Below are 24,340 nucleotides of genomic sequence, written 5' to 3'. Positions count from 1 at the left end.
AAAATCCACCCTCTCTCTTTTATAGTTGTACCAACATCTTTAAAAATCAACCCCTCTCTTTGTCTAGGAAAGCCCTTTTGTAACAACGAGACCTTTGGCCAGTATCCCCTTCAGGTAAACGGTTATCGCAACTTAGACGAATGTTTGGAGGGGGCCATGGTGGAGGGTGACATTGAGCTTCTGCCTTCCGATCACTCAGTGAAGTATGGACAAGAGGTAAGTTGGATATTTTTATTTGCTGTGTCAATGACAAAGCCAGTGAAGCAGGACTGAGCTTTTAAGCAGACTAGTTTCCCATCACGTGCTAAGTAACTTACAGTTAACAATTTGAATTTGTTTTAAGTATCTCATCATTGGTATGAGTCAGTGAGTCTTAGTGCCTTGATAAATAAATACTTTACTGAAACTATGCATTTGAGTTAATCATGTAAAGGATGTATGCTGCTTCTGATATTTTAAGTATGATCAAGTTTCTCTCTTTCTGTTGAAGCCTACCTGTACCTGAGTAGGGAGAACCCACTGCCTCCATATTTTCGGAGGGTAAAAGTTCAGTGATTAACTCCTATGGTATGCCATTTAGAATATTTTCCCTATTATAGTATTTACTGTTCTCAATTGTAAATTCTGCCTTTGCTTTTAAATCTTTTTAAATTGAATTTTCACTTATTTATTTGTGTATTTATTTTTGTGGGTTGGAAAGAAAGGGGGAAAGTTAAAGGGAAAGCAAGGGTGATTAATGTCTCAGAATTCCAGTTAGCTTAAGAGTTAGTAGCATTTGTAGCATGACTGTCAACACGGCACAGTTTGGATTATTCTCCTTTCGTCATATATTTTGAGGCAATATTGTGGCTTATATAAGAATCCAATTCAGTAATTACTACAGGAGAAAGAAAAACTTTCTTGACGTAAAATAGGGAGCCCAGCATGAAACTTGTGAAAGTTCATTAGCTATAGAGCAGTACTGGAACTCAGAGCTACTCCCGCCTCCCTGGCTTTTCAAGGAAAGACTAATTCCTGATGGGAGCATTCTCTCACACAAGGGGGAAAGTTCACTAGCTACTTAGACCTCTGGAGACCTGGATTCAAGGATGGGAACTCTTTATAAAAACAAAAACAAACAGAAAATCATTATGCTTGTTTAGATTTAGCCCTGAGGTAATCAAACAGGCTGTCTGGATTCACCCTGTTGTGCCGACAGGGTATCCGAAGGGCACCCTGTTTGCACCTTTAGCAGAGGGAGCATTTAAAGCTGTTCCTAAGAACCTCCGGCATACAAGTGAATTGAACCAAAATGCCTTTCCTGGTTTGGTGTTTGCTCACCTATGATCAGCAACAGTTGAAATCTTTTTATAAGTTAGTGCTTTCCTTTCTTGAACTGAAGGTAACATTGTAGGTTGATTTGATTGGTTTCCTTATGAGACATCTGTATGTTCTTGGAATTTAGAGATTTTCCTCAGAAACTTGAGAAATTTTAAAATCATGCGCCTATTTTAAGTTTCCTTTTTAGATATAAAGGGAATTTAAATTATGGTTAAAAGACTGTAAATAAATAGTACATAATATATGTGCATACAGTAGTTTTTTTAGCTGATTCATGGAGACAGTTGTTTTCCTTCGTTTTATGTTGTCTGGATCATAATTTCACATACTTTGGTTAAGTTCGCTAAATTCAGGTTTTGAAAATCCTTTGAACTGATAACTTAATGTATGAGTTGAGTAGCTTCACACAGTTGACACATTCAAGGGTGGTTATTTCTGAGGATGATGGTTGAGTAAAATGCTGTTGGCTGGCTAGTAAATTTGGAATCTTGAGGAATGTTTGACTGTATTCTCTGAGAGTATGATTCCGATTATTCTTAAGTGCACTTTAGTATTTGGGATTAAAAAATGCTCTAGTATGAGTTTGATTTGAATATAAATTCCATACCAAAAAAAAAAAGGAAGTTTGAGAGAGATATCTTGAGGAATGTTTGACTGTATTCTCTGAGAGTATGATTCCGATTATTCTTAAGTGCACTGTAGTATTTGGGATTAAAAAATGCTCTAGTATGAGTTTGATTTGAATATAAATTCCATACCAAAAAAAAAAGGAAGTTTGAGAGAGAGATTTTAAATCTAACTATTATTTCCTAAAATTAACTTTTTTCTTCCACATTTCTACTCCTGACATAGCGTTGGTTTACAAAGCTACCTCCAGTGTTAACCTTTGAACTCTCAAGATTTGAATTCAATCAGTCCCTTGGGCAGCCCGAGAAAATTCACAATAAGCTGGAATTTCCTCAGATTATTTATATGGACAGGTGAGTTCTTGGTTGATTGTCTTCCTGAAGTATTGCAGCAGTAGGAATGAGCTTGTACTAAGTATACTGTGGATTGAATCACTCAGACGACTTGATAATATGCAAGTTTGGATTTTGGTGGATCTAGGTTTGGGTACATGAGTTTGCATTTCTTGGGTTTTTTTTGTTTGTTTGTTTTGTTTTTAATTTATTCAGCGCCTGGCTGGTATAGTTATCTGAGCCCTTGACCTTGGTGTTACAACACTGTGCTCTAACCAACTGAGCTAACCAGCCAGCCCAAGAGTTTGCATTTCTAACAGGCTCCCAGGATGATGCTAATGATGGCATCTGATCTCTGGACCACAATTTGAGTAGCTAGGCATTAGGTAAAGGCCTTGCTACTTTGCAGGTATAGAACAATACTTCCAGCCAAATAGCCACCAGAACAGTCAAGATATAGGACATCTCCATCACCTGAAGGTTTTCTTTTGCAGTCAATCTCTTTCTTCCACTCGCAGGCCCTGGCAACCACTTACTCATTTTCTGGCCCTGTAATTTTAAGATATAGGACATCTCCATCACCTGAAGGTTTTCTTTTGCAGTCAATCTCTTTCTTCCACTCCCAGGCCCTGGCAACCACTTACTCATTTTCTGGCCCTGTAATTTTGCATTTCTGAATGTCATATTAGTGACATTAGATTTTAGTATGTGCCCTGTGTGGCTTTCCCTTAGGATAATGTTTTTGGGATTCACCCATGTTATTGCACATATAAGTAGTTTGTTCCTTTTTTTGTTTATTTGTTTGTTCTTCATGAGTCAGTTTGAAGTTTGTTCCTTTTTATTGTTGAGTAGTATTATATTGTATGTATGTACACTGACTGCATGGGGCATTTTTACCATTCACTAGTTGGTGGATATTTCAAATGTATCCAGTTTTAGGCTATTATTAATAAAGCTACCATGAACATTTACATACAAGCCTTGGCATGGTTTTTAGTTCTTTTGGGTTGTGTGAAAAGTGTAGTTTACCTTTATAAGAAATTTTCAAATTGTTCTCTAAAGTAACTATACAATATTGCATTTCCACCAGCAGTATACAAGAGCTCCATTAGCTCCAAATCCTTGCCAGTGCTTAGAACTATAAGTCATTTAAATTTAAATTTTAGCCACTCCTAATGGACGTGGAGGAATACCATTTTTTTAAATTTGTATTTCCCTGATAATGATGTTGAGTGTGTTTTCATGAGCTTAATTAATAATAATTTGTATATTTTCTTTGGTGAAATATCTATTTAAATCTTTTGTCCACTTTTTAATTGAGTTGATTGTCTTAATATTGAGTTGTTAGAGTTCTTTATATAAGGGTACTTTAAAAAGTTCATGGAAAAATAGAATTAAAAGGTAATACGAACTTTCCACAAACTTTTTGAAGTATCCTTGTATATTTTAGATACATATATTTTCTGTGTGTGCTTGTCTCTTTCATCTTGCTATCAATGTCTTTAGAAGAGCAGAAGTTGTTAGTTTTGATGAAGTCTAGTATATCAGTTTTTCTTCTATAATTTGTACTTTTTGTGTTTTCTATTTCAAAAATTTTTGCTAACCCAAGGTCACAAAGATTTTCCTCATTTTTTTTCCTAGAAATTTTTTAGTTTTAGCTTTTATATTAGGACTACGACTCATTTAGAGTTTATGTTATGAACTTATATTCATATGGTATAAAATAAGGGTTTTATTGGAGAGGGAGGGAAGCGTGTGGGTGTCCAGTTGTTCAAGCACCATTCGTTGAAAAGACTCTCCTATCCCACAAACATATATTTGTGAGTCTATTTCTGGAGTCTCTATTCTGTCTATTGTCTAATCTTATGCCAGTGCCACATTGTATTGATTACTGTGGTTTATTGTAAATCTTGACATCAGATACTATGAATCCTCCAACTTTGTTCTTTTTCAAAGTCGTTTTGGCTATTCTGGTCCTTTGAATTTCTATATAAATTTTAGCGGCTTGTCAGTTTCTACCAAATGGCTGTCAGATTTTGACTGGGATTGTGTCAAACCTGAAGAACGATTTGGGAAGAACTGATATCTTAATATTGAATCCTTCAATCCGTGAACATAGTATAGTTCCATTTATTTAAGTCTTCACTAATTTTTCTCAACAATATTTTGTAATTTTTAGTGTATGGGTCTTACACACATTTGATTAAATTCATCCCTAAATAATTAGTGCTTTTGATGTTATTATTTTACTTTTCATTTATCAGTATATAGAAACTGTTCTTTATCAGTATATAGAAATGCTGTTGATTTTTTTTCATTTTTCAGTTGACTTTGTATACTTTGACCTTATTAAACTCATTTATTAGTTCTTTATTTTTTCCTTTTTTTCCCCCACCTCTGAGAAGTTGTGAAAGAAACTTATTAGTTCTGTTGTGTTTTTCTAGATTCCTTTGAGATTTTCCATATAGACAATCATGTCATCTCCAATTAAAAGGCAGCTTTACTTCTTCCTTTACTATCTGTATGCCTATTATTTTGTTTCTTACCTCACCGCACTGGCTGTGCCTTCATAAAACATTGAATAGAAGTGGCAAGAGTGGGTATCCTCGCCTTGTTCCTGATCTTAGGTGAATGTATTAGTCTTTCACTATCACGTATAATGTTAGCTATGCATTTTTCATAGATGCCCTTGATTTAGTTGAGGAAGTTTCTTTGTATCCCTATTTGCTGAGACTTTGTGTCATTAATGTTTTAAGATATTAATTGTGTTTACGGTGTTATTTGCTTAGGTACATGTACAGGAGCAAGGAACTTATTCGAAATAAGAGAGAGTGTATTCGACAGTTGAAAGAAGAAATAAAAGTTCTGCAGCAAAAATTGGAAAGGTGAGTTGTGGACACATTCATGCATAGAAACATAAAAGATAGAGAGTAGAATATTAAAATAAGATAATTTGTTTATATTTAAAAATTAATTCAGACTTTAAGTATTAACTAGGATATTTTATAAAATAGCTAAGAAAATTTTTTTCTAAGTGTGAAGCAGTGTTCAAGATCAGCTAGTATTATTTATGAGTAAACAGTAGTCCCAGGGGACTTAAGTGACCCAAAGTCACATAGCTAATTATTGTCAGTGAACCAAGAACCCAAATTCTGGTTATATAGCCTTTTACTTTTTCTACTCCATTTTCTGTCTTTTTCACAAACATGAGAGAAGCAACTGTCATAATGCTTCAGTCTATTTGTCTTGGAAAAGCAGCTTCTGAATGTCTAGGAAAGGTGAAAAATAACGCTGTTCTACCTAGAGCAGTGCTAACTGATCAAAAGTGCTCATATTTCTGACACATACCAGGTCCTTTATCTTATGGAGGAATCTTTACTTTTCTGTTGGTTTGCTTTGCACTATGGAATCACCCTGTGATTTCCTTGAGAAGAGTCAGTGTAATTACTTTCTAGCCTAGGGAGATCCCATTGATTGAGCACTTAAGGATATCTCATGCACTGTCAATGGCTTTTTTCCTTTTCATCTACTTAACAATTTCTCTCCTACCACAGCCCTACCTCCACCCACTCCATTGCTAGTTTATTAATTTCCCTGAAGACCAATACCTTCCATACCAGGCCCAGGCCCAAAATTGACCCTGCCCCCTGAGCCCCCCCCCAGCTTCCTCTGTCATGCAGGAGGAACTTACCCAAGATGTACTGTGACCAGTCTTCCATTGGTATTAATAGAGACTTCAGCTGAAAATTGATTCCTCAGATACTGTCAAGGAAGTGATTTACAGGACTCTAAGTGTGGCAGTATTTTACTTTAAAGGTTTTAGTGATAATTTTTAAGGCTGGAAAATTTTAATTATTTTTATAGAACCAAACATACCTGATGTTTTATATTTTTATAGCTCAAAAATACCCAATTTACCAGTAGCCAACAAGGTATTCTCACTTATTTGGATTTTAAAATAGAGTGTAGGAGCATTTCTCTTAGTATGATATTACTTTTGTTTTCAATACAATGACTTACAATTTTCAGATAATTTTATTTGTTTTTTTTTTTTTTTAAGTTACACATATCTGCTTTTATATGTGTGACATACTTCTTAGAAAATATACAAGAAACTGTTAATGGATACCATCAGGTGGTAGAACTGAGACAGGAGCAGATGACTTTTAGAGTCTACACTTTCTTGTATTTGAATTTTCTTCCAGTTACATGCATTACTTTTATTGTTGAAGAGTAAAGATATTTACCATCTTTTTTAAGATAATGTTGATATAATATTAAAAATAAGATTTCTTTTGTACAGTGTAGTCATCTTTTTTGAAACCACTTTTGCTCTGATTCTACTAAATTAATACAGGTGCTACATTTATGAAGTAGTTGGTCCTATAAGTTGTCTAAAAGAATTCAGTAGAAGAACACAAAAATGATTATGTCATAAAATTGAAGATAACTTCTCAGAGAAAAATTTTCCCTAAGATTTTACATAAGTATTTTGTATTAAAATGAAGAGTTACAGATGTAAAATGGTGACTTAAAATCTTATGCCCGGTGGCGCACTGGAGAGTGCGCCGCTTGGGAGCGCAGCGGCGCTCCCTCGGAGGGTTCGGATCCCATGTGGACACCAGTTCCTGCTCACTGGCTGAGCGCGGTGTGGGCGCAGCACCAAGGGTTGCGATCCCGTTGCCGGTCAGTAAAAGGGACAAAAAGGAACTGTAAATGGGAAGTAGGTGTTGATAAAGGCCACAGTTTAAGAAAACTGGTGAATCTTTCTTCTACAGGGTCCTAAGTACCCTATAATGCATACACCTGTTCAGTGGCATAGGCCAGGCATCAATTATTGAAGATTTGGTTAGGATGAATATCATACTAAGTGATATCATACTATGATGGAATCCCAGAATTATAGAGTTAGCTGTACCAACCAGTCAGGTTGATTATCGTACCATTTAAAGTCTGTCTGCTTTAGTGAACTCTAAAATTCATTAAACTGTATATTTATTGAATCTAAAGTAATGCACTAATAATGGCAGAATAGTGGATATTATTAAATTATTTGTTTATTACTTTGGTCACATACTTGAAGATATTTATTATTTGCTCATTCTAAACAAATAAAAGAAGTAGCTGGTTAAAGGGCAGAAAAGAAAAAACTCTTGGGTACTAGCTCACCAGAATTATTTTCACATTTAGGTCCTAATAATATGTCTATTTTTCCTTTAAGAAATTATTTATTTATTTATTTTGTCTTTTGTCTTTTTCCGTGTCCGGCAACGGATCGCAACCCTCAGTGTTGCCCCCGTACCGGACCGGGGACCGGCAACGGGATCGCAACCCTCGGCGTTGCTCCCGCGCCTCGCTCAGCCAGTGAGCGGGAACCGGTCTGTATATGGGATCCGAACCCTCGGGCGGGAGCGCTGCCGCACTTCCCAAGCGGCACACTATCCAGTGCGCCACCGGGCCGGCCCAGAAATAATTTATTTTTATGACCAGAGCCTAAATGCGATATGACATCAAGAGAAAGCATTGATTAGGAACCCACTTGAAGTGTTTCCTGACAGATATAAAACTTTAGATTGTTAAAAGTTTTAACTTACGTAGTTAGAAAATTTTTACCCTATAGATTGTTTGAGTAACCTATTAAATATTATATAGCCTTCAGGAATAAGCCTTTCCATTGGCTCCCCGTACAGTAAACAAATGTTTTGTCAGCAAATCTTAAAATCCAAAGCAAGCTTGGGTAGTAGAGAACCACTGTCTTTGTGTCTTAGGTACGTGAAGTATGGCTCAGGCCCGGCTCGGTTCCCACTCCCGGACATGTTGAAATATGTTATTGAATTTGCTAGTACAAAACCTGCTTCAGAAAGCTGCCCGACTCAAAGTGACACACGCATGACAGTACCACTTTCTTCAGTGCACTGCCCGGTTTCTGACCTGACATCCAAGGAAAGGTAATAAAAACAACATTTTTAAGTGATATGTATTGTTTTTCTGGTTTAATTTGAATTATGCATCATCTTTCCACCTGATAAACACTCACCCTGTAAGAGCTTAGGGAGCCGTGAGCTCTGTCTTAAAGGGAAGGATTTGCCAGCGGTCACTTGGGTGGGAGCATTTATAATTCCCACTAGTGCACTTGTCTTGCCCACAGGATGATTGGGATTATTTCAGAGCCTTCTCGAACTGTCCACAATAGGGTTCATACCGCACCAGGGCCACCTTGGTTTGAGGTATAAGCCAGCTGCCACTTAAGGCCTTTCTCAGAGGAAACTTCAAGCGCTGTTCTTTCCAAACATCTCATGCTCCCATCTTCTGTGAAGTATGTACAACTAAGTAAACATCAAGGAAGAGAGACTTATTCATGAATAGAAAATTAAAACATGAAAAAGAGCTAGCTAGAAATTGAAGAGGACAACCTTAAGAGGCTTGTCTAATGAAGAAGTTGGGAGGTCAAATTGTATGAACTCTGATTCTATTCCATCTCAGCTCTATTCAACAATCTTTATAATCCAGAGGGTCAGCTCTGATCATGTTTGATATGTGTGTCCTGGCTAATACCCATGGAAAAAATAGTTAAACTTGTATGTTAAAAACGCAACCATTTTTCTTGACACCCTGGCCCCATCACACACACACACACACACACATTAGTGTGTATTCATTCATGTATGCATAGAAATGCTTGTCTGGATAGAACATTCCAAATTTTAAGAATGATCTCTCGGGTATCTGGGGTTGGGTAGTTTTTTCACTTTTTATACTCTACTTATGCATTTGGATTTTTTTTTTTAATAGAATGTTTCATGTATTTTGTGAAATATAAATGGTTTTAATTTTTAAAAAGTGGTTGGTTAGGCTATTTAATAAAATAAAATAATACTACTTGATATTATTAGATTTTAAAGTTACTGTGTGTGTATAATAATCTCTTCTGAGATTGAGATACCTGCTCTCTTGCTCATATTGGGATTATTTTTTCATATGTATGGATCCTTAGGGAGAAGAGATTTTCTCCATAATTTTTTGCATGTGCCAGAGGGGGAGGGATGGAGTGGGGTTTCTTTTAAGTTAAGGCTAAAAGAAGTTTATATTTTTCAGTTTTGGTGTGAAAGAGAAACCTAAGTACAATTAGAAGCTTATTTTATATTCCTGTCTTTTCCTCTATGTGCAGGTTTTCTCTGACAATAGTTAATTAGTAGACAAATTAACATTTACTTTACATACTTGATTCTCTGTTCATTCACAGCAACGATATGATGAAGTTAATATTTACATTTTGTAGATGAGGTATTAGATTACTTACCTGAGGCTAATTCCTCTTCCTTGGGTATTTAGCTAGGGTGTGGTAGGGCTGGGATAGTCTGACCTGAAACCCTGCCCGCTGAACTCTCCCAAGGTGTGAGTTGGATGTTCAGTTGATGCTTTATTTTTCTTGGCTTCTGTGTATTTTGATCCTGGATGGATAGCCTCACTTTAGTTGATTACATCTTGGGAACTCTATAGTTGATTCCTTGATTCTTCCAGTCCCACCCTTCTCTTTTCCATCTTCCCTCTTATTCCTATTTCATGAGAAGGCATTATAATTAGTCATTAGAGAACATGAATCATAGTCTTTGGCAGGTCTGGGTTAAATCCCTTTCTATCACCTATTAGTGAACTTGGCTAAGTTGCTTAATTTCTTTAAAGTTTAGGTTTGTACGTTTCGTTGTTTTGTTTTGGTTTTGGCAGCTGGCCAATACTGGGGATCTGAACCTGTGTCCCTGGTGTTACAATGCTGCAGTCTAACCAACCGAGCTAATCAGCCAGCCTCAAAGTTTAGGTTTCTATCTGTAAAATAGGGATAGTAATTTACCCTGCTAAAGATACCCAGGTAGTATCTGCCCACTAGGTAAATTATGTTAAATGAGATGATACATATAAAGAGAAGTTTTGGCTCAATACCTTTACAGAGCTACTTGCATTCCAAAACACATTATTTAGGCCAAGATATCTTTTGTAAATTATCACAGCATGATTTTTTGTCTTCCTTCAGTACAAGCTCCTCTCAGGATGTCGAAAGTACCTTTTCTTCTCCTGAAGATACTCTACACAAGTCTAAGATAATGAATAAGCCACTTACATCTTCCCGGTCTTCCATGGCAATGCCTGCACACCCAGCTCCTCGAACGGTCACAGATGAGGAGATAACCTTTGTTAAGACCTGTCTTCAGAGGTGGAGGAGTGAGATTGAACAAGATATACAAGGTCGGCTCTTTTAGTTACAGTGCCTTTTCTGTTTGTTTGAATATATAGAAGTTAGTCACCTTGGATACATTTCCTGCCGTTGCTGTACACGCTGTTGAGTTTTAGCATAGTAATTGTGACTTCTTTTGCACGTTTAGTGTCCTGTAAGATTGGTTCATACCCTCATTATACAGCTGTGGAATGATCCCTCCTAGATTCCCTACTCAACATTTCTAAAAATTCCTAAAACTTATACACTCATGATCACCTTGCTGGGATTTTTCTGCAGCTTCTGATTCTGTTTCTGTAGCAGTTTAACTGAACTCTGGCTTCAATTGACCCAGACTTATAATTTAGCTTCCCTAGATTTCTGCTTTTAAGTCTTTTTCATATGAAGCATGCTTTACTGAAGGTTGATGATGCAGAGAATATTTGAGCATTACACACAATGTAAAATTGAATTAGCATTCTACTCTTAAAAGTCCTTTGGCCTCATGGCTGTATTGCTTAGACTATCCTTTCTCCCCTTTCTTTTTCCTTTTATCTAGGGAACAAAAAGACAAATGAAACTCTAGTTTCTTCTCAAGTTTTTATTTAGAGAATTTTAGCCCTACCCTTTGTTCTGCCTTCTCATATCAGATCCTGCCTCTGGGACATATATTTTACACCAAGTGCCAATAGATAATTTTTTTAAACCTTAATGTAATTATATTGAACAAAAAACCTCCATAACCTAAAGTGCTAGCTGTTTTAATACTGCATACTACTTTATAGTTCATAGATGAAGTCGGAATCATTAGAACCCTAGATACAGATAAGCAATACTTTTTGCTTAGTTGAAGTAGCCTGTTTGACATGGAATGAGATCATTTTAACAAAGTATTCTTTTTTAACAGATTTAAAGAATTGTATTGCAAGCACTACCCAGACTATTGAGCAGATGTACTGTGATCCTCTCCTTCGTCAGGTAGAATGAAAATTGATGGGAAAAGTAGTCAAGGCATGTGCTAATTGTAGATACAAAAAGAAAATTTCTTAGTTTTCTTTGAAACCGAATGTGAATCTCCCTGAAATACAAGAATAAATTTAAAATAGAAATTATACTTTCTATTTTTTCATTTTAGGCTGAAGAAAGCAATATAATTTTTACCAGCAATAGAACTGAAAACATTTGTTTTGATTGTGCCACATGGTATTTTTTTCATATAATGGAAAGGTTTGCTGTCAAATATTAATAAGAATTTTCTCACAAAATGGTAATTTAATTAGTGCAGTGGGTGCAACATAACCTGGGAAGAGTTATAGATATAAAATGATGACTTAAAATCTTATGACTGATTGTCAGTGCCGCATTGCACATGAACTTTGCAATATCCATCTGTTCCAAAATATCGTGGTCCTTCATGATCTTTAATTTAGCAGCATGCCTTAAAGCTTTATTTTTGTAATAACTTGTAACACCAAAAGTGTGTTAGGCGGGGCAGAAATTCTTAGTGTCCACGTTTTGTTTAGAGTGACATTCTGGGTGTGGAGGGATGAAGAGCCTCTGGTCAGGGCCTGACCTTGCAGTGGCTCTGTGTGAATGGCTTTAGGAGGACAGCTCTGTTTCTGGAGCATCACTGAGGCACAGTTCTGTGCACCACATGAACGCACCATGTGGATCTTGGGGTTGCCTCAGTTTCTTTTTTGTGCTATTTCAAAATCTTCACTACCAGTAAAAACATGTAAAGTTATTGATTAAGTGCCAGTTTAATTTGATTCCACAACTGGCTTTATTTTCTTTTGCAGTACTTACATTTAAGTGTTGCTTTGTTTTTTCCATATTGAAAAAAGTGCAGTTGACCCTTGAACAACACAGGTTTGAACTGCGTGGGGCTACTTATATGTGGATTTTTTTCCAATATATTTCAATGTTGTTTAAATATATTTTCTCTTTCTTATTATTTTCTTATATTTTCTTTTCTCTAGCTTACTTTATTGTAAGAATGCAGTATGTAATACATATAACATACAAAATGTGTGTTAATCAACTGTTTATGTCATTAGGAAGGCTTTTCTGGCCAAGAGTAGGCTAGGAGTCAAAAGTTACACACGGATTTTCAACTGTTTGGGATGTTGGCCTTTCTAACCCCCAGATTGTTCAAGGGTCAACTGTAGATGCTTTTCAGATGTTGAAACAAACAAGTATGTAGATAAAAGGGTCTTCACCTCAGTAGGTGGATGATCATTCACAAGAAGAAATATGAGGAACATGTGACTGATTTATAATGAAATATGCTAACTTAAATTTTGGTACCAAATAAAATAGGCATATAACGAGATAGCTGCTAAACTTGTTTTTATGTCCAAAATACAGTATGCATTTTCTCAACGTGAATGGTCAATATTCTGTTTTTAGATAAACCGAGTCTTGAATTGGAAAGGTAAATAGATGTAGGCTATCTTTGGTTTTAGATCTGTAATCTTAGGTATTTAGAGTTGAAAGAGTCTTCAGAGAGGTCATCTGGTTCAACTGTCTCTGGCTTTAAAGATTCGGGAACTGAGACATAATCTATAGATTCCAAAGCTGGGTTTTTGTTATTTCAAAATTTGTTTTGATGTGAACCTCATAGCATACACACATATATAAATAGTCATTTTTCCTGTCTGATAATTGGAAACAGTTTTGAATTTTAACAACCTAAACTTTATCAGATTACTTTGCTTAACTTCACTGAAAAATGCACTTTCTGATTTTCAGGTGCCTTATCACTTGCACGCAGTTCTTGTTCATGAAGGACAAGCAAATGCTGGACACTACTGGGCCTACATCTATAATCAACCCCGACAAATCTGGCTCAAGTACAATGACATCTCTGTTACTGAATCTTCCTGGGAAGAACTCGAAAGAGATTCCTTTGGAGGAGTGAGAAATGTCAGTGCTTACTGTCTGATGTATATTAATGACAAGCTGCCCCACTTCAATGCAGGTAAAAATATCTTAGGAGAACCCAGAGATTGGGGAAAATCTGTACTGTCCAGGGAGGGAACAGTTTTGTACTTCTATTTAAAAAATTTAAACTATAATTTTATTGTTATGTAATAATGCATTTTTAAAATACAAACAGTATACAAGGGAATAAAAAGGAAAAATGTTTGCTTTCCTACTTCCATCCTTTTTTTTTTGGCAGCTGGCCTGTATAGGGATCTGAACCCATGACCTCAGGGTTATAAGACTACACTCTAACTAACTGATCTGCTTCCATCCTGAACCACTGGTCCAATCCCCAACAAATATACACTGTTACATTTCTTATATAGTCTTCAAGAAATGTTCTATGCATATGCTAGATTTTATTTCTCTGTATCTCCCACCACACCCCTATTTTCCCCCAAATAGGGTATTTTTCCATTCAATTCTGCACCTTTTTGATTAATTGAATATTTAGCAATCTCTATATTTTCATAAATAGAACCTACTCATTCTTTTTAACAACTGCATAATAATTTCATTCCTTGGAAAATATGTATATCATGTATTTAACCAACCTCCCATTGATAGACTTTCCAATTTTCTCTAGTTTTTTTCTCTTTTAGTGACATCCTTATACACACATTTTTTGCCCTTTGGAGAACAGCTTTTAAATTTTAAAAGTGGATTTGCCTGAACAGTTTTATGCTTCTTATAATACTACTACTAATGCCAACAGCAATAATAATTGTCATTTATATTGGTACTTTACTCTTTAATGCATGCTTTCAAACTTTATTTCTGATGGAGTATTTATGCATGTATGTATTTTTAGTTAGTAAGAAAAAAGATGAAATGTCCTGTTTTCTTCCTTTCTAGAAAGGACCTTTTGGTTCTTAGTGACCTTTTGGTGGAGAGTGCTCCATTTAACTGTCTTTGTTTTCCCTCAGAGGCAGCCCTGAATGAGTCTGATCAAATGTTAGAAGAAGTGGAAACCCTCTCTGTTGAACTTAAACATTACATTCAGGAAGATAACTGGCGGTTTGAGCAGGAGGTAGAGGAGTGGGAAGAAGAGCAGTCTTGCAAAATCCCTCAAATGGAATCCTCCCCCAACTCCACATCACAGGATTCCTCTGCATCACCAGGTACCTGTGAAGGGCACTCATGCCAGTGATCTAGTAACACTCGTACTGCACTCTCCCGGCCAGCCCTGTACTCTTTAACTAACCATCTGATGTCTTCACAATATATTTCATGTATTTTGTTATTGCATAACCTAATGGAATAAATTGTGGCTTTTAAATGTGCTTTCTCACGAGCAGAGGTAATGTCAGAAATACTAGCTATCTATACTTTCACCATGTCTGTAGTTTTGCTTATTTCCCAGATTGTAGGAGAAACTGTGATAGGATTAATAGGTAGACTTTATGAAAACTGTTCTCTAGAGGTGATGTTTCTAACAGATGGTTGTTTGTAGGAAAGCTTCTTGGCATAAAGAAATATGACAAAGTTGGGAGCATATTAAATTTTACAGAATCATCAGTATGTTCTTGCTGAAGTAGCCATTTCTTGTCATAAGTTTCTAGGAGAAATTTGCATAGGCTTTTTAAAAAGTTGTGTTGGAAGGGTTGTGAATTATATTGTGTATCCATCCTGCTTGCTTTTTATCATCATATTCCAGATTTTTTTTCTCATCAGATGCTAACACCTTTGTACAATTCTTTGTCAGAGCCTCCAGGAGTCTCTTCTCATGGGGTTCGCTGCCTGTCATCTGAGCACGCTGTGATTGTAAAGGAACAGACTGCCCAGGCAATTGCGAACACAGCACGTGCCTATGAGAAGAGCGGTGTAGAAGCAGCATTGTGTGAGGTGAGAATGACTAAGAACCCCAAGTTCAGGAGGGGTGGGCTTTCAGCAGAATTGCCAGCTTTCTCACATTTCTATTATTCTGTGTCTCTGCTACCTTTAACCAACCCCTCTTTATTTCTCCTGTTTTTTCTTATTCTCTCTCTCCCTTCTGCTGCCACAGCTTAAGGAAGCTGAACCCGAGAAGCCCATGCCCCAGGAAACAAACCATGCAGAGCAGTCAGAACAGCCCCAACAGGCTAATGACGCAGAATCTGCTGCCCAGCCTAATTCTGAGGTCTCTGAAGTCGAGATTCCCAGTGTGGGAAGGATTCTGGTTAGATCTGATGCAGATGGATATGATGAGGAGGTACAGAGATGAGTGCAGGATTTAGCTGTTTGTTGTCAGTCTTATATTTCCTTCTCGTGTGGCTAAATATACTTTTTTAGGGTATCTGGTAATGGCTAATATATTTTCATTGAAACATAATTGATAAGAAGGCCTGTCTAGTTATGACCTTAGTTACCATTTTTTAAAAGATAGCCTTGCTCCGCCTACTGTATGCTACTCCCAGTATATATCTATCTACCCAGGCTTATTCTTATGGGCCACTGCAGATGGCTCAGAAAGGTAGAATTTAGTTCCTGTTTTGGTATTATGACCCCAAAATTGCCTTCTTATTTTAAGTAGGGAATCTTTGTTTTTTATATCAGTCCACTATTTTTCCTCCAAATATAAATTTATCAGTTGTCCAGTGAGCAAAACAAATGTGGATTAAAGTAGTTGTTTTTAATTCTAAAGCTTTAGGAAGAAGCTGTAGAACCCCAAATTATGCATTGTTGATCTGCTTTTCAATAGCACTGCACATAAATGATCATGAAATCCTGTCTCAGATTTTTCTTTAATCATTGAAAAGTTTTCATTTTATAGAATTATGTAGTCCCTAGTTTCCAGACTATTTTAAATGTATTTTTTAAATATTTGTGTATTTGAGATAAAGAAATCCTGTCTCAGATTTTTCTTTAATCATTGAAAAGTTTTCATTTTATAGAATTATGTAGCCCCTAGTTTCCAGACTATTTTAAATGTATTTTTTAAATATTTGTGTATTTGAGATAAACACCCCAAAGTGCAGAACTGAATTGGAATTCTGACCTCAGACACTGCCCCTCTGAGAGCTGTAATTTAATGTAATTCTTCTGCAGTGCCATACTGGAGATATTTTTTGACATGCATCTTCATCCTGCTAAAGTAGAGAGAACGCTTAGTGTAGGAATAGGTTGTCTGGAGCGAGGCATTGACATTATGTAGAGGACGGGCTGGGAATGCACATAGGAACAGGGCGTGAAACTCGACTTACCATTGATGCTGGCAAGGTTGCTTCCCTGCTGCACTCTGTTCACCTTGCTCTCATATAGTCTTCTTTTGAACCTTTCTTTTCTCCTTTTTCTCTCCGTGGTTTGTGCCCTCTTGTGGTAGGTGATGCTGAGCCCTGCCATGCAAGGGGTCATCCTGGCCATAGCTAAAGCCCGTCAGACCTTTGACCGAGATGGGTCTGAAGCTGGGCTTATTAAGGTATCTCTGTTTTTAACATTCTAATCCTCATAAACAGGTATTATAATATTGGGTCAATAATTCTACAAGATGGGAATAAAATGGGATTAAAGATGTCTTTCATCGAAGTGAAACATAAAACTCCCTTTCCTGTTTAATTAATGAACAATTTGTCCCACAATACTTTTCACTCCTCTTTTGGCACTGACCCAGCCTTGATTAGCAATGCCATTCTATGTTAAACCTAGCCTGGAGTGGCTTTTGTTGTTGTTAGGAGATGTCTATTAACAAAGTTGTGAGTGAGATCGTGCCATTGTAATTTGGGGGCCATAATATAAGAAAGTAGGCCATGCTTTTTAAGGTCTTTGAGTAAAATGTAAAGTACTTGAATAAAATAGGGTTTATATGGATTTTTAAAATTTAGGTCATTGGTGGGGGACTCAAGGATATGCCTGAAACAACTAAAACTAAATATTTTTCTGAGAATTTCATGAGAAAAATGACTTTCATATGAGTACATATATCTTTGGTACTAGAATGCTAGAGAGTTTCATCCCTTATGAAATGCAAACAATTTTCATAGTTGCCTTTGTAATTCCTCACAAAGAAGAATTCCTTAGAAGTCTTCCTGGAATTAGGAGACCCTCTAGCCCTTAGGCATCAATTTCTATGTGCAGAAGCCTACAATGCACCAGTTTCTAACTATCAATTCTGTCTTTAATAGGCATTCCATGAAGAATACTCCAGGCTCTATCAGCTGGCTAAAGAGACCCCCACCTCTCACAGTGATCCTCGACTTCAACATGTCCTTGTCTACTTTTTCCAAAATGAAGCACCCAAGCGGGTAGTAGAAAGGACCCTTCTGGAACAGTTTGCAGATAAAAATCTTAGCTACGACGAAAGGTGAGAAGGGACCACTCAAGCGAGTCGCCTGTCTGTCTGGCCCTGGTAGACTGACCCTTCTGATGGGGAAGTTTGCCCCTTAGTCTCTCACTGCTTTCTGACCATTGTTCCACACAGATCGATCAGCATTATGAAGGTGGCTCGAGCTAAGCTGAAGGAAATCGGTCCAGATGACATGAATATGGAGGAGTACAAGGTGACGTCTTTTCTTTAAATCTGCAAAGTAAAAATATTAATTCCAGAGGCAAATGGTACTTGAGTCAGAATTAACAATTTTGTGTTGTTACAGACTGACTTGTTTCCCCCCAAGCCACCCCCCAAAAAACCTGGGGAGGAATGAGTAAATGATCTTTTCTTACTCTCAGAATAGGAGGTTTCTTTATTTCCACTCTTCTGCTAAAAAGTCAGTGCCTCATTTCCCTTATATACTTACTTTAGCTTTGTCCTAGGCAGTACTATTTTGAAATCATGCTTTTGGTTTGTTTTAAATGATACAGTTTTATGATACGTATTAGGGGCTGGTCAGATGGCGCAGTTGGTTAGAACACGGTGCTGATAACACCAAGGTTCAGGGTTTGGATTCCCTTACTGGCCAGCTGCCAAAAAATCCCCATGAAAAGCAAAACATATATAGCTGCAAATTTTTAAGAAAAACCATTGCATTCTGTGTAAAACAATGTTATGTCCTACCTAATGTGTGCCCAGCACACTCACTGAGCTTGAGTGTTGTACTGTATGACTTGGAACTGCCTTGTCCTTCCATTTTCCCCACATCTGGATGGTTTTGTCAGTATTTGGGAGGTCATCCATTTAAGCTGGAACTGAACAACTTTAACATGGGTGTTGGAAATTAATAAATTCCAAAGCTCATGTGAAATAAATACTTCCGTTCTACAGTGGAAGGAACAGAACATTGAAAATTAAAGTCAGTGGTAGACTTTAATTCTAAATGTTGAATAAGTTGTTATCTGAAAGCTTTTGTGTTTATTGTTTTTGTGCCTGGCCAGATGTGCTCAATAAGTATTTGTATTGAATTTTAAAATTTACTGTCGTGGAAAGTGCAGCCGTTGTTCCTTGTGATCGTAATCATTAATGGTAGTCTTTCCTTTTCAGAAGTGGCATGAAGATTATAGTTTGTTTCGAAAGGTGTCTGTGTATCTCCTAACCGGCCTGGAACTTTATCAAAAAGGAAAGTATGTCAGCGTTTTATTTCGTTAGGATTATTGGTCAGGACACTGTTATTTATTGATGCCCTCCCAGGAATGCTAAGAGTCACAGCCGAGCATAACCTCCCTTGAAGTACATGTTCGTGTTCCTCTGCTCTTCCCAGAGCTTCAGTTTTGCTCTGAACATCACATGTCGCTTTTCATCCTTCACATAATGAGATTTATTAGTAGAGAGATATATACTGTGCCAGACTTTCTTTGTGATAAATGAAGATGAACTCAGTAAGTTAATTTTTGAGTTGGCATGGACCCTAGTGAGCACATAGTCAACTTCTTTGTTTTAGAGATGGGAAAACCGAGGCCCAGGCAAGCTTCGTGGGCTTCTTGGGTTTTTTGGCCAGTGTGTAGAAGAGCTGAGATGGGCTGCAATCTTTGGCCCTCAGGTTTTTCCCAGTATACCATGCTGACTCCATCTTTAAGACTTTCCCATAATTACAGCCAAATAGATTCTTGTGTTGGGGAACAGTGAGGTCTAAGACCTAGATTTTGGCAAAAGAGCATGAGCTATTGTTTATCTCCCATTTTCTAAGGTACCAAGAGGCACTGTCGTACCTGGTGTACGCCTACCAGAGCAATGCCGCTCTGCTAATGAAGGGTCCCCGCCGTGGGGTGAAGGAGTCGGTGATTGCTTTATACCGAAGAAAATGCCTTCTGGTTTGTACTGTTTGTAAAGCCTTAAGGGTTTTTTTTGCTTTTTGTTTTTGTTTTTATTGTGTTTACTCCTGCTTCTTGAAGCCATGAACAGTTATAACTTAAAAAAACAAAACAATTATCTCCAACAGGTTCTAGATTTTTTTTCCACTCACAAGCACTTTTACATCAGAACGAATTCTTTTCAGTTATAGTTAGTGAACATCATTCTTCTTCAGCCCCTGACAGAAGCTGAGACTCAGTCATCAGCCTGTCTGTGCCTTGCATGGGTGCCTGCGCTGTAGCTTTTGTCACATTGCTTCCCTGAGATTGTGAGCTCCCTGAGCACAGATCCTTTTCTTATTCAGCCATTTCCTCTGTCCGTGGCATGTAGTAAGCATGTAATAAATGTTACATGTTGAGGAATATGGAACTTTTTAAGTTTTCCCTACTAAGCTACTGGGTAAAATTTTAGTTAATTCTAAGAGACTCTAGCTTTTTTAAAAAGGTATGAACCATAAGAATTGGTCCTGTTCTGATAGCGTCATTGTCATACACTAGTGCAGACTAAATCCATCCTGACCTGTTTTGCCTTTGGCAGCCCCATGGAAAGGCAGACCTATATCCCCTTGCCTACCCGTGGGTTTGTACAGTGCTTGTCCTTCAGAGAGCTAGAAAGAGGTGGCTTGCTTTCAGATTGTGTGCTTGTGTTTGTTTCCCCTGTACTCAGCAGACTTTCCCTTCACAGAAGTCAGGCCAGCACTTCTACAACTGCCTTGGCCTTGTCTATACCAAATGGAGGAGATTAAATCATCATGTATATTCATCTCAAGAGCTTGATTTTCAGATTTATACTTTGATATCTGTATTAGTTATAGGTGTGGCAGGGCCAGTTTGAAGCCAAAAAAGGGGTGGGGGGGCTTGTAGATTTGATGGAGCTGAATTTTATTAGAGCCATGCTTTTATATTTTAAATCACCAAATACAGATTGACATTTTGAATATCCTACTTAGCTTCCACAGTAATGCAGTAATAGTGATTTCGAACCTTTCCGACACTGCTCCCAACCGCCACTGTGTGTCATAATCATGGAGGGAGATTTCAAGCAGTTGATGTTTGGGTCATCTCCAGACAATTAAACCAGAACCCCTGGGGAGGGGCGTGGCCTCAATGTGTCTTCTGGAGGTGGTTCTGATGCTCAGTAGAGATTTAGAACTGTTGAACAGGTCTTTGGATAGAAGCAGGTGTTAAGTATGACCTTGTAAGTTTAGGCCATTGGGTCACAGACTTTGCTGCTGCATTAGAATCACTTTGGGAGCTTTTATAAAATCCCAATGCCCAGGCCATCCTCGTGCCAATTAAAACAGCATGTCTGGAGTGGGAACCAGGCATCATTAGTTTTTAAAGATCTCCAGGTAATTCCATTGTGTAGCAAAGTTTGAGAACCACTTGTTTAGAGTGTTATTAAATAAATGACTTTTTTCCCCCACTCTGCCTTTTATCTGTAGGAGCTGAATGCTAAAGCGGCTTCTCTCTTTGAAACAAATGATGATCACTCTGTAACAGAGGGCATTAATGTGATGAATGAGCTGATCATTCCCTGCATTCACCTTATCATTAATAATGACATCTCCAAGGATGACCTGGATGCCATTGAGGTCATGAGAAACCATTGGTGCTCTTACCTTGGGCAAGATATTGCAGGTATGTTGTTCATTGTATTTCTAATAATTTTCTAAGGTTTTGAGAGGTCTAGACATTACAGAGGTCTCAAACTATAGCACTGGTTGTTAAAACCTTTTTGAAGGATTGGACTTCCTCCTCTCTAATCCCCCATCCTCCACCCCCGCATATACGTGAGTTGAAAGTAGATCTTCTCTACTGAAATAAGGGGAAGAGAGCCTGGGCCTCTTAACCTCCCCTTACCTTACCTATGGCAACTCCATGGGCAACCAATAAGCCCTTTTTGAAAAAAGCCACTGCTTTCCAGAAGTGTCCAACTTCTAGTACTCTCTTGTCTGCCAAATCTGAACTCTTTTATAATTTAAAAATCAGAATCTGATTTTTTTTTTTTTTTCCTTTTTTTTGTCTTTTTTCGTTACCGGCAACGGATTGCAACCCTCAGTGTCGTGCCCATACCGGACCGGGACCGGCAACGGGATCGCAACCCTCGGTGTTGCTCCCGCACCTCGCTCAGCCAGTGAGCGGCCGGTCTGTATGTGGGATCCGAACCCTCGGCGGGAGTGCCACTGCACTCCCAAGCGGCGCACTATAGCAGTGCGCCACCGGGCCGGCCCCAGAATCTGATTTTTAAAAATCAAAACCTGATGGTACCTCAACTAATTTTCCTGTGGCTTGAAGTTGTAAGACATTAAAATATTATTAACTATGATGGCTTCAAGATTAATAAACTAGTACACAGAATATCCTTGCTTGTCCAGAGCATCTGGGGGAGGGAGCATAAAACTAGTAATTTTTAGGTGAATTCAGTAGACTCGGACAGTTTGTGTATATTCTGATATGAATCCTCTTTATTAGTTTCTCACTGATGTAGAGATATTCCATTAACTTGTTGAAGTGTTCAAGTTTATAGTGTTTATTGAAAAATTCTATATTAACTAGTTGCTATGTATTTGCTTTTATTTTAGTTATTTTTTGGTGGGTGGGGGCTGCCGGCTGGCACAGGATTGAGCCATGGACCTTGGTGTTACCAGCACCACGCTCTAACCAACTGAGCTAACTGGCCAGCCTGTATTTCCTTTTAATGCCTTCAGTTTTTATTTAGACCATGTATGATACACACTGGTATATTTTAATCATTTGAAACAAAATAGCACTATTATTTTTTGGTACTGAGTATCATACCCAGTTTCTCAAAATTTAAAAGAGTGATTGATTAGAGACTTGTCCATAATGAAGTGAATATACAGTGTTATTCTGGCAACATCAGATGACTTAAAGCAGTGGCCTAAAGCTCTGGTATATTTGGCAAGTAGGTCTTTCTCCTGGTTTGCCCTAAAAGAATCATCATTTGTTTTTAAATGCCAGCATAATCTTTTGGCCTTGAAGTTGGATAATGGGTTATTTGAAGGCGTTCCTTTATAGCTGTAGGCTTATTGGTTTTTACTCAGAGATTTATTTATCTGTACAAAACAGATGTATATGTAACCATCTGTTTTTCCTTCACAGAAAATCTACAGCTGTGCTTAGGGGAGTTTCTACCCAGGCTTCTGGATCCTTCTGCAGAAATCATTGTGTTGAAGGAACCTCCAACTATTAGACCCAATTCTCCCTATGACCTTTGTAGCCGATTTGCAGCTGTCATGGAGTCAATTCAGGGAGTTTCAACTGTGACAGTGAAATGAGCCCTGCATGTTCAAGGCCCATCCTGGTCTCTGGTTGCCTGCCTGTTGTACAGAAGTCTGTTGTCACAGTGTTCATCTTGGGAAAGGGGTTAAGTGAACAAGATTCAGATCCAGACCCCTACCATGCTGCCTCTAAAGAAGGATTGGAAATAAAATTGCACTTTTTAGGTACAGAATCATAAAAGTTACTTCACTAAAAAAGGCAGGAACCAGTGTATTAAGGTATTGAATTATGCGAGAAGACCTGAAATGCCTTTGTACCTACAGTAATGCTTGGGTTCTTCTAAGCCTCTTGCTACTTTTTAAATTATCTTTCTGGCATAAATATTTTTGACAGCAGAATAGAAGAGTGATTCATCAGAACATGAACCAGATGAACAGCTACTAGTTATTTTATCAAATACAGGTGACATGTAAAAATTCTTAACTACAAGAGATTAGAAATCTAAACCTTCCCTGGCTTTTGACAGGAGATGACAAAAAATGGATTGCTGATGAACTGCCACCCTATTACGTGTGGGTAGAATATAAGGTCACATTGCAGTGAGATGCTGAAAAGTCACAAGAAAGTGGTCCGTTCTTTCTTTCTTCTCTTTTATTTTTTTAAATAAACCAGAAAACCTCATACTCAGTCCTGGGTGAAAGAAAGAAAAACATTAAGGATTTAGACAATAGCATTGTGAAACTTGATGAAAGATGATGTGTTAATAGTTGCTAACCATTTAGGTAAAATTTTCTAGTACCTGAAAATTCTCACAAACAGGTGTCTAAGGCTACTGCTGGCCCCCCCTCCTTGTTGGTCCCCTTCTCCTTTTTTGCATTTTGAAAATGAGGGATGTGTATTTGTAAAAAGAAAAAAATCTATATATATATGTATATAGAGACGGAAAACTATCCCCTGTTGACCATTTTTAAAAGGCTTCTTATCAGACATTGGGTTTTAACCAAATTTTAAGGATTAATGGAGGAATTGTGGGAGGAAAGAACACTTGATACAACTATGCAGATTTTATAAATGTGCAATAAAAGTATTTGTTTTACCTTTGGCATGCAGTATGGCCTTTATTTAATTAATTAATTAATTTTTTTTTTTTTCATTTTGGAAATGGATAGACTCAGTAAGCATTTGTCTTATTTCAGTTTTTCTACTTTAAAACAAAAAAGCAGATTAAAAGGTTGAGAAACTTAGTGGGAATGGAGGTTTCTACGTTTGAAATAAGAGCAGGGAGCAGTCACTTCTTGAGCAGCACCTAGTGGTGACTGGCATCTTTTCATCTTATTTGCTATTTGCATTTCACGTAAAGTGTATTCACTTTGTAATTTGTAACATTTTATTTATTTAATTTAAAAAAAAATTTTTTTTTAAA

At 37.4% G+C, this 24,340-nt stretch overlaps 1 protein-coding gene across 1 annotated transcript in view; it reads left to right on the top strand.

Annotated features, from left to right (window-relative positions):
• The window catches only part of USP28 (ubiquitin specific peptidase 28), a 44,052-nt gene extending 20,032 nt beyond the window's left edge, over positions 1 to 24,020 (top strand). The window contains exons 9-25 of the mRNA XM_008589580.1: positions 68 to 216; positions 2,173 to 2,300; positions 5,069 to 5,164; positions 8,048 to 8,227; positions 10,309 to 10,520; positions 11,396 to 11,466; positions 13,240 to 13,468; positions 14,400 to 14,594; positions 15,179 to 15,318; positions 15,479 to 15,664; positions 16,775 to 16,870; positions 17,574 to 17,752; positions 17,870 to 17,948; positions 18,866 to 18,945; positions 19,509 to 19,632; positions 21,117 to 21,312; positions 22,798 to 24,020. Coding sequence (XP_008587802.1) covers positions 68 to 216; positions 2,173 to 2,300; positions 5,069 to 5,164; positions 8,048 to 8,227; positions 10,309 to 10,520; positions 11,396 to 11,466; positions 13,240 to 13,468; positions 14,400 to 14,594; positions 15,179 to 15,318; positions 15,479 to 15,664; positions 16,775 to 16,870; positions 17,574 to 17,752; positions 17,870 to 17,948; positions 18,866 to 18,945; positions 19,509 to 19,632; positions 21,117 to 21,312; positions 22,798 to 22,973 — 2,516 coding nt within the window. The 3' untranslated portion in view covers positions 22,974 to 24,020. The remainder of the gene's footprint in view (positions 1 to 67; positions 217 to 2,172; positions 2,301 to 5,068; positions 5,165 to 8,047; positions 8,228 to 10,308; positions 10,521 to 11,395; positions 11,467 to 13,239; positions 13,469 to 14,399; positions 14,595 to 15,178; positions 15,319 to 15,478; positions 15,665 to 16,774; positions 16,871 to 17,573; positions 17,753 to 17,869; positions 17,949 to 18,865; positions 18,946 to 19,508; positions 19,633 to 21,116; positions 21,313 to 22,797) is intronic.
• The last annotated feature ends 320 nt before the right edge of the window (positions 24,021 to 24,340 follow it).

Source organism: Galeopterus variegatus, unplaced genomic scaffold, assembly GCF_000696425.1.
Source record: "Galeopterus variegatus unplaced genomic scaffold, G_variegatus-3.0.2 Scaffold5533, whole genome shotgun sequence".
Lineage (NCBI taxonomy): Eukaryota > Metazoa > Chordata > Mammalia > Dermoptera > Cynocephalidae > Galeopterus > Galeopterus variegatus.
Note: the sequence above shows the minus strand (reverse complement) of the source record. Positions and strands in the feature narration are given on the sequence as shown.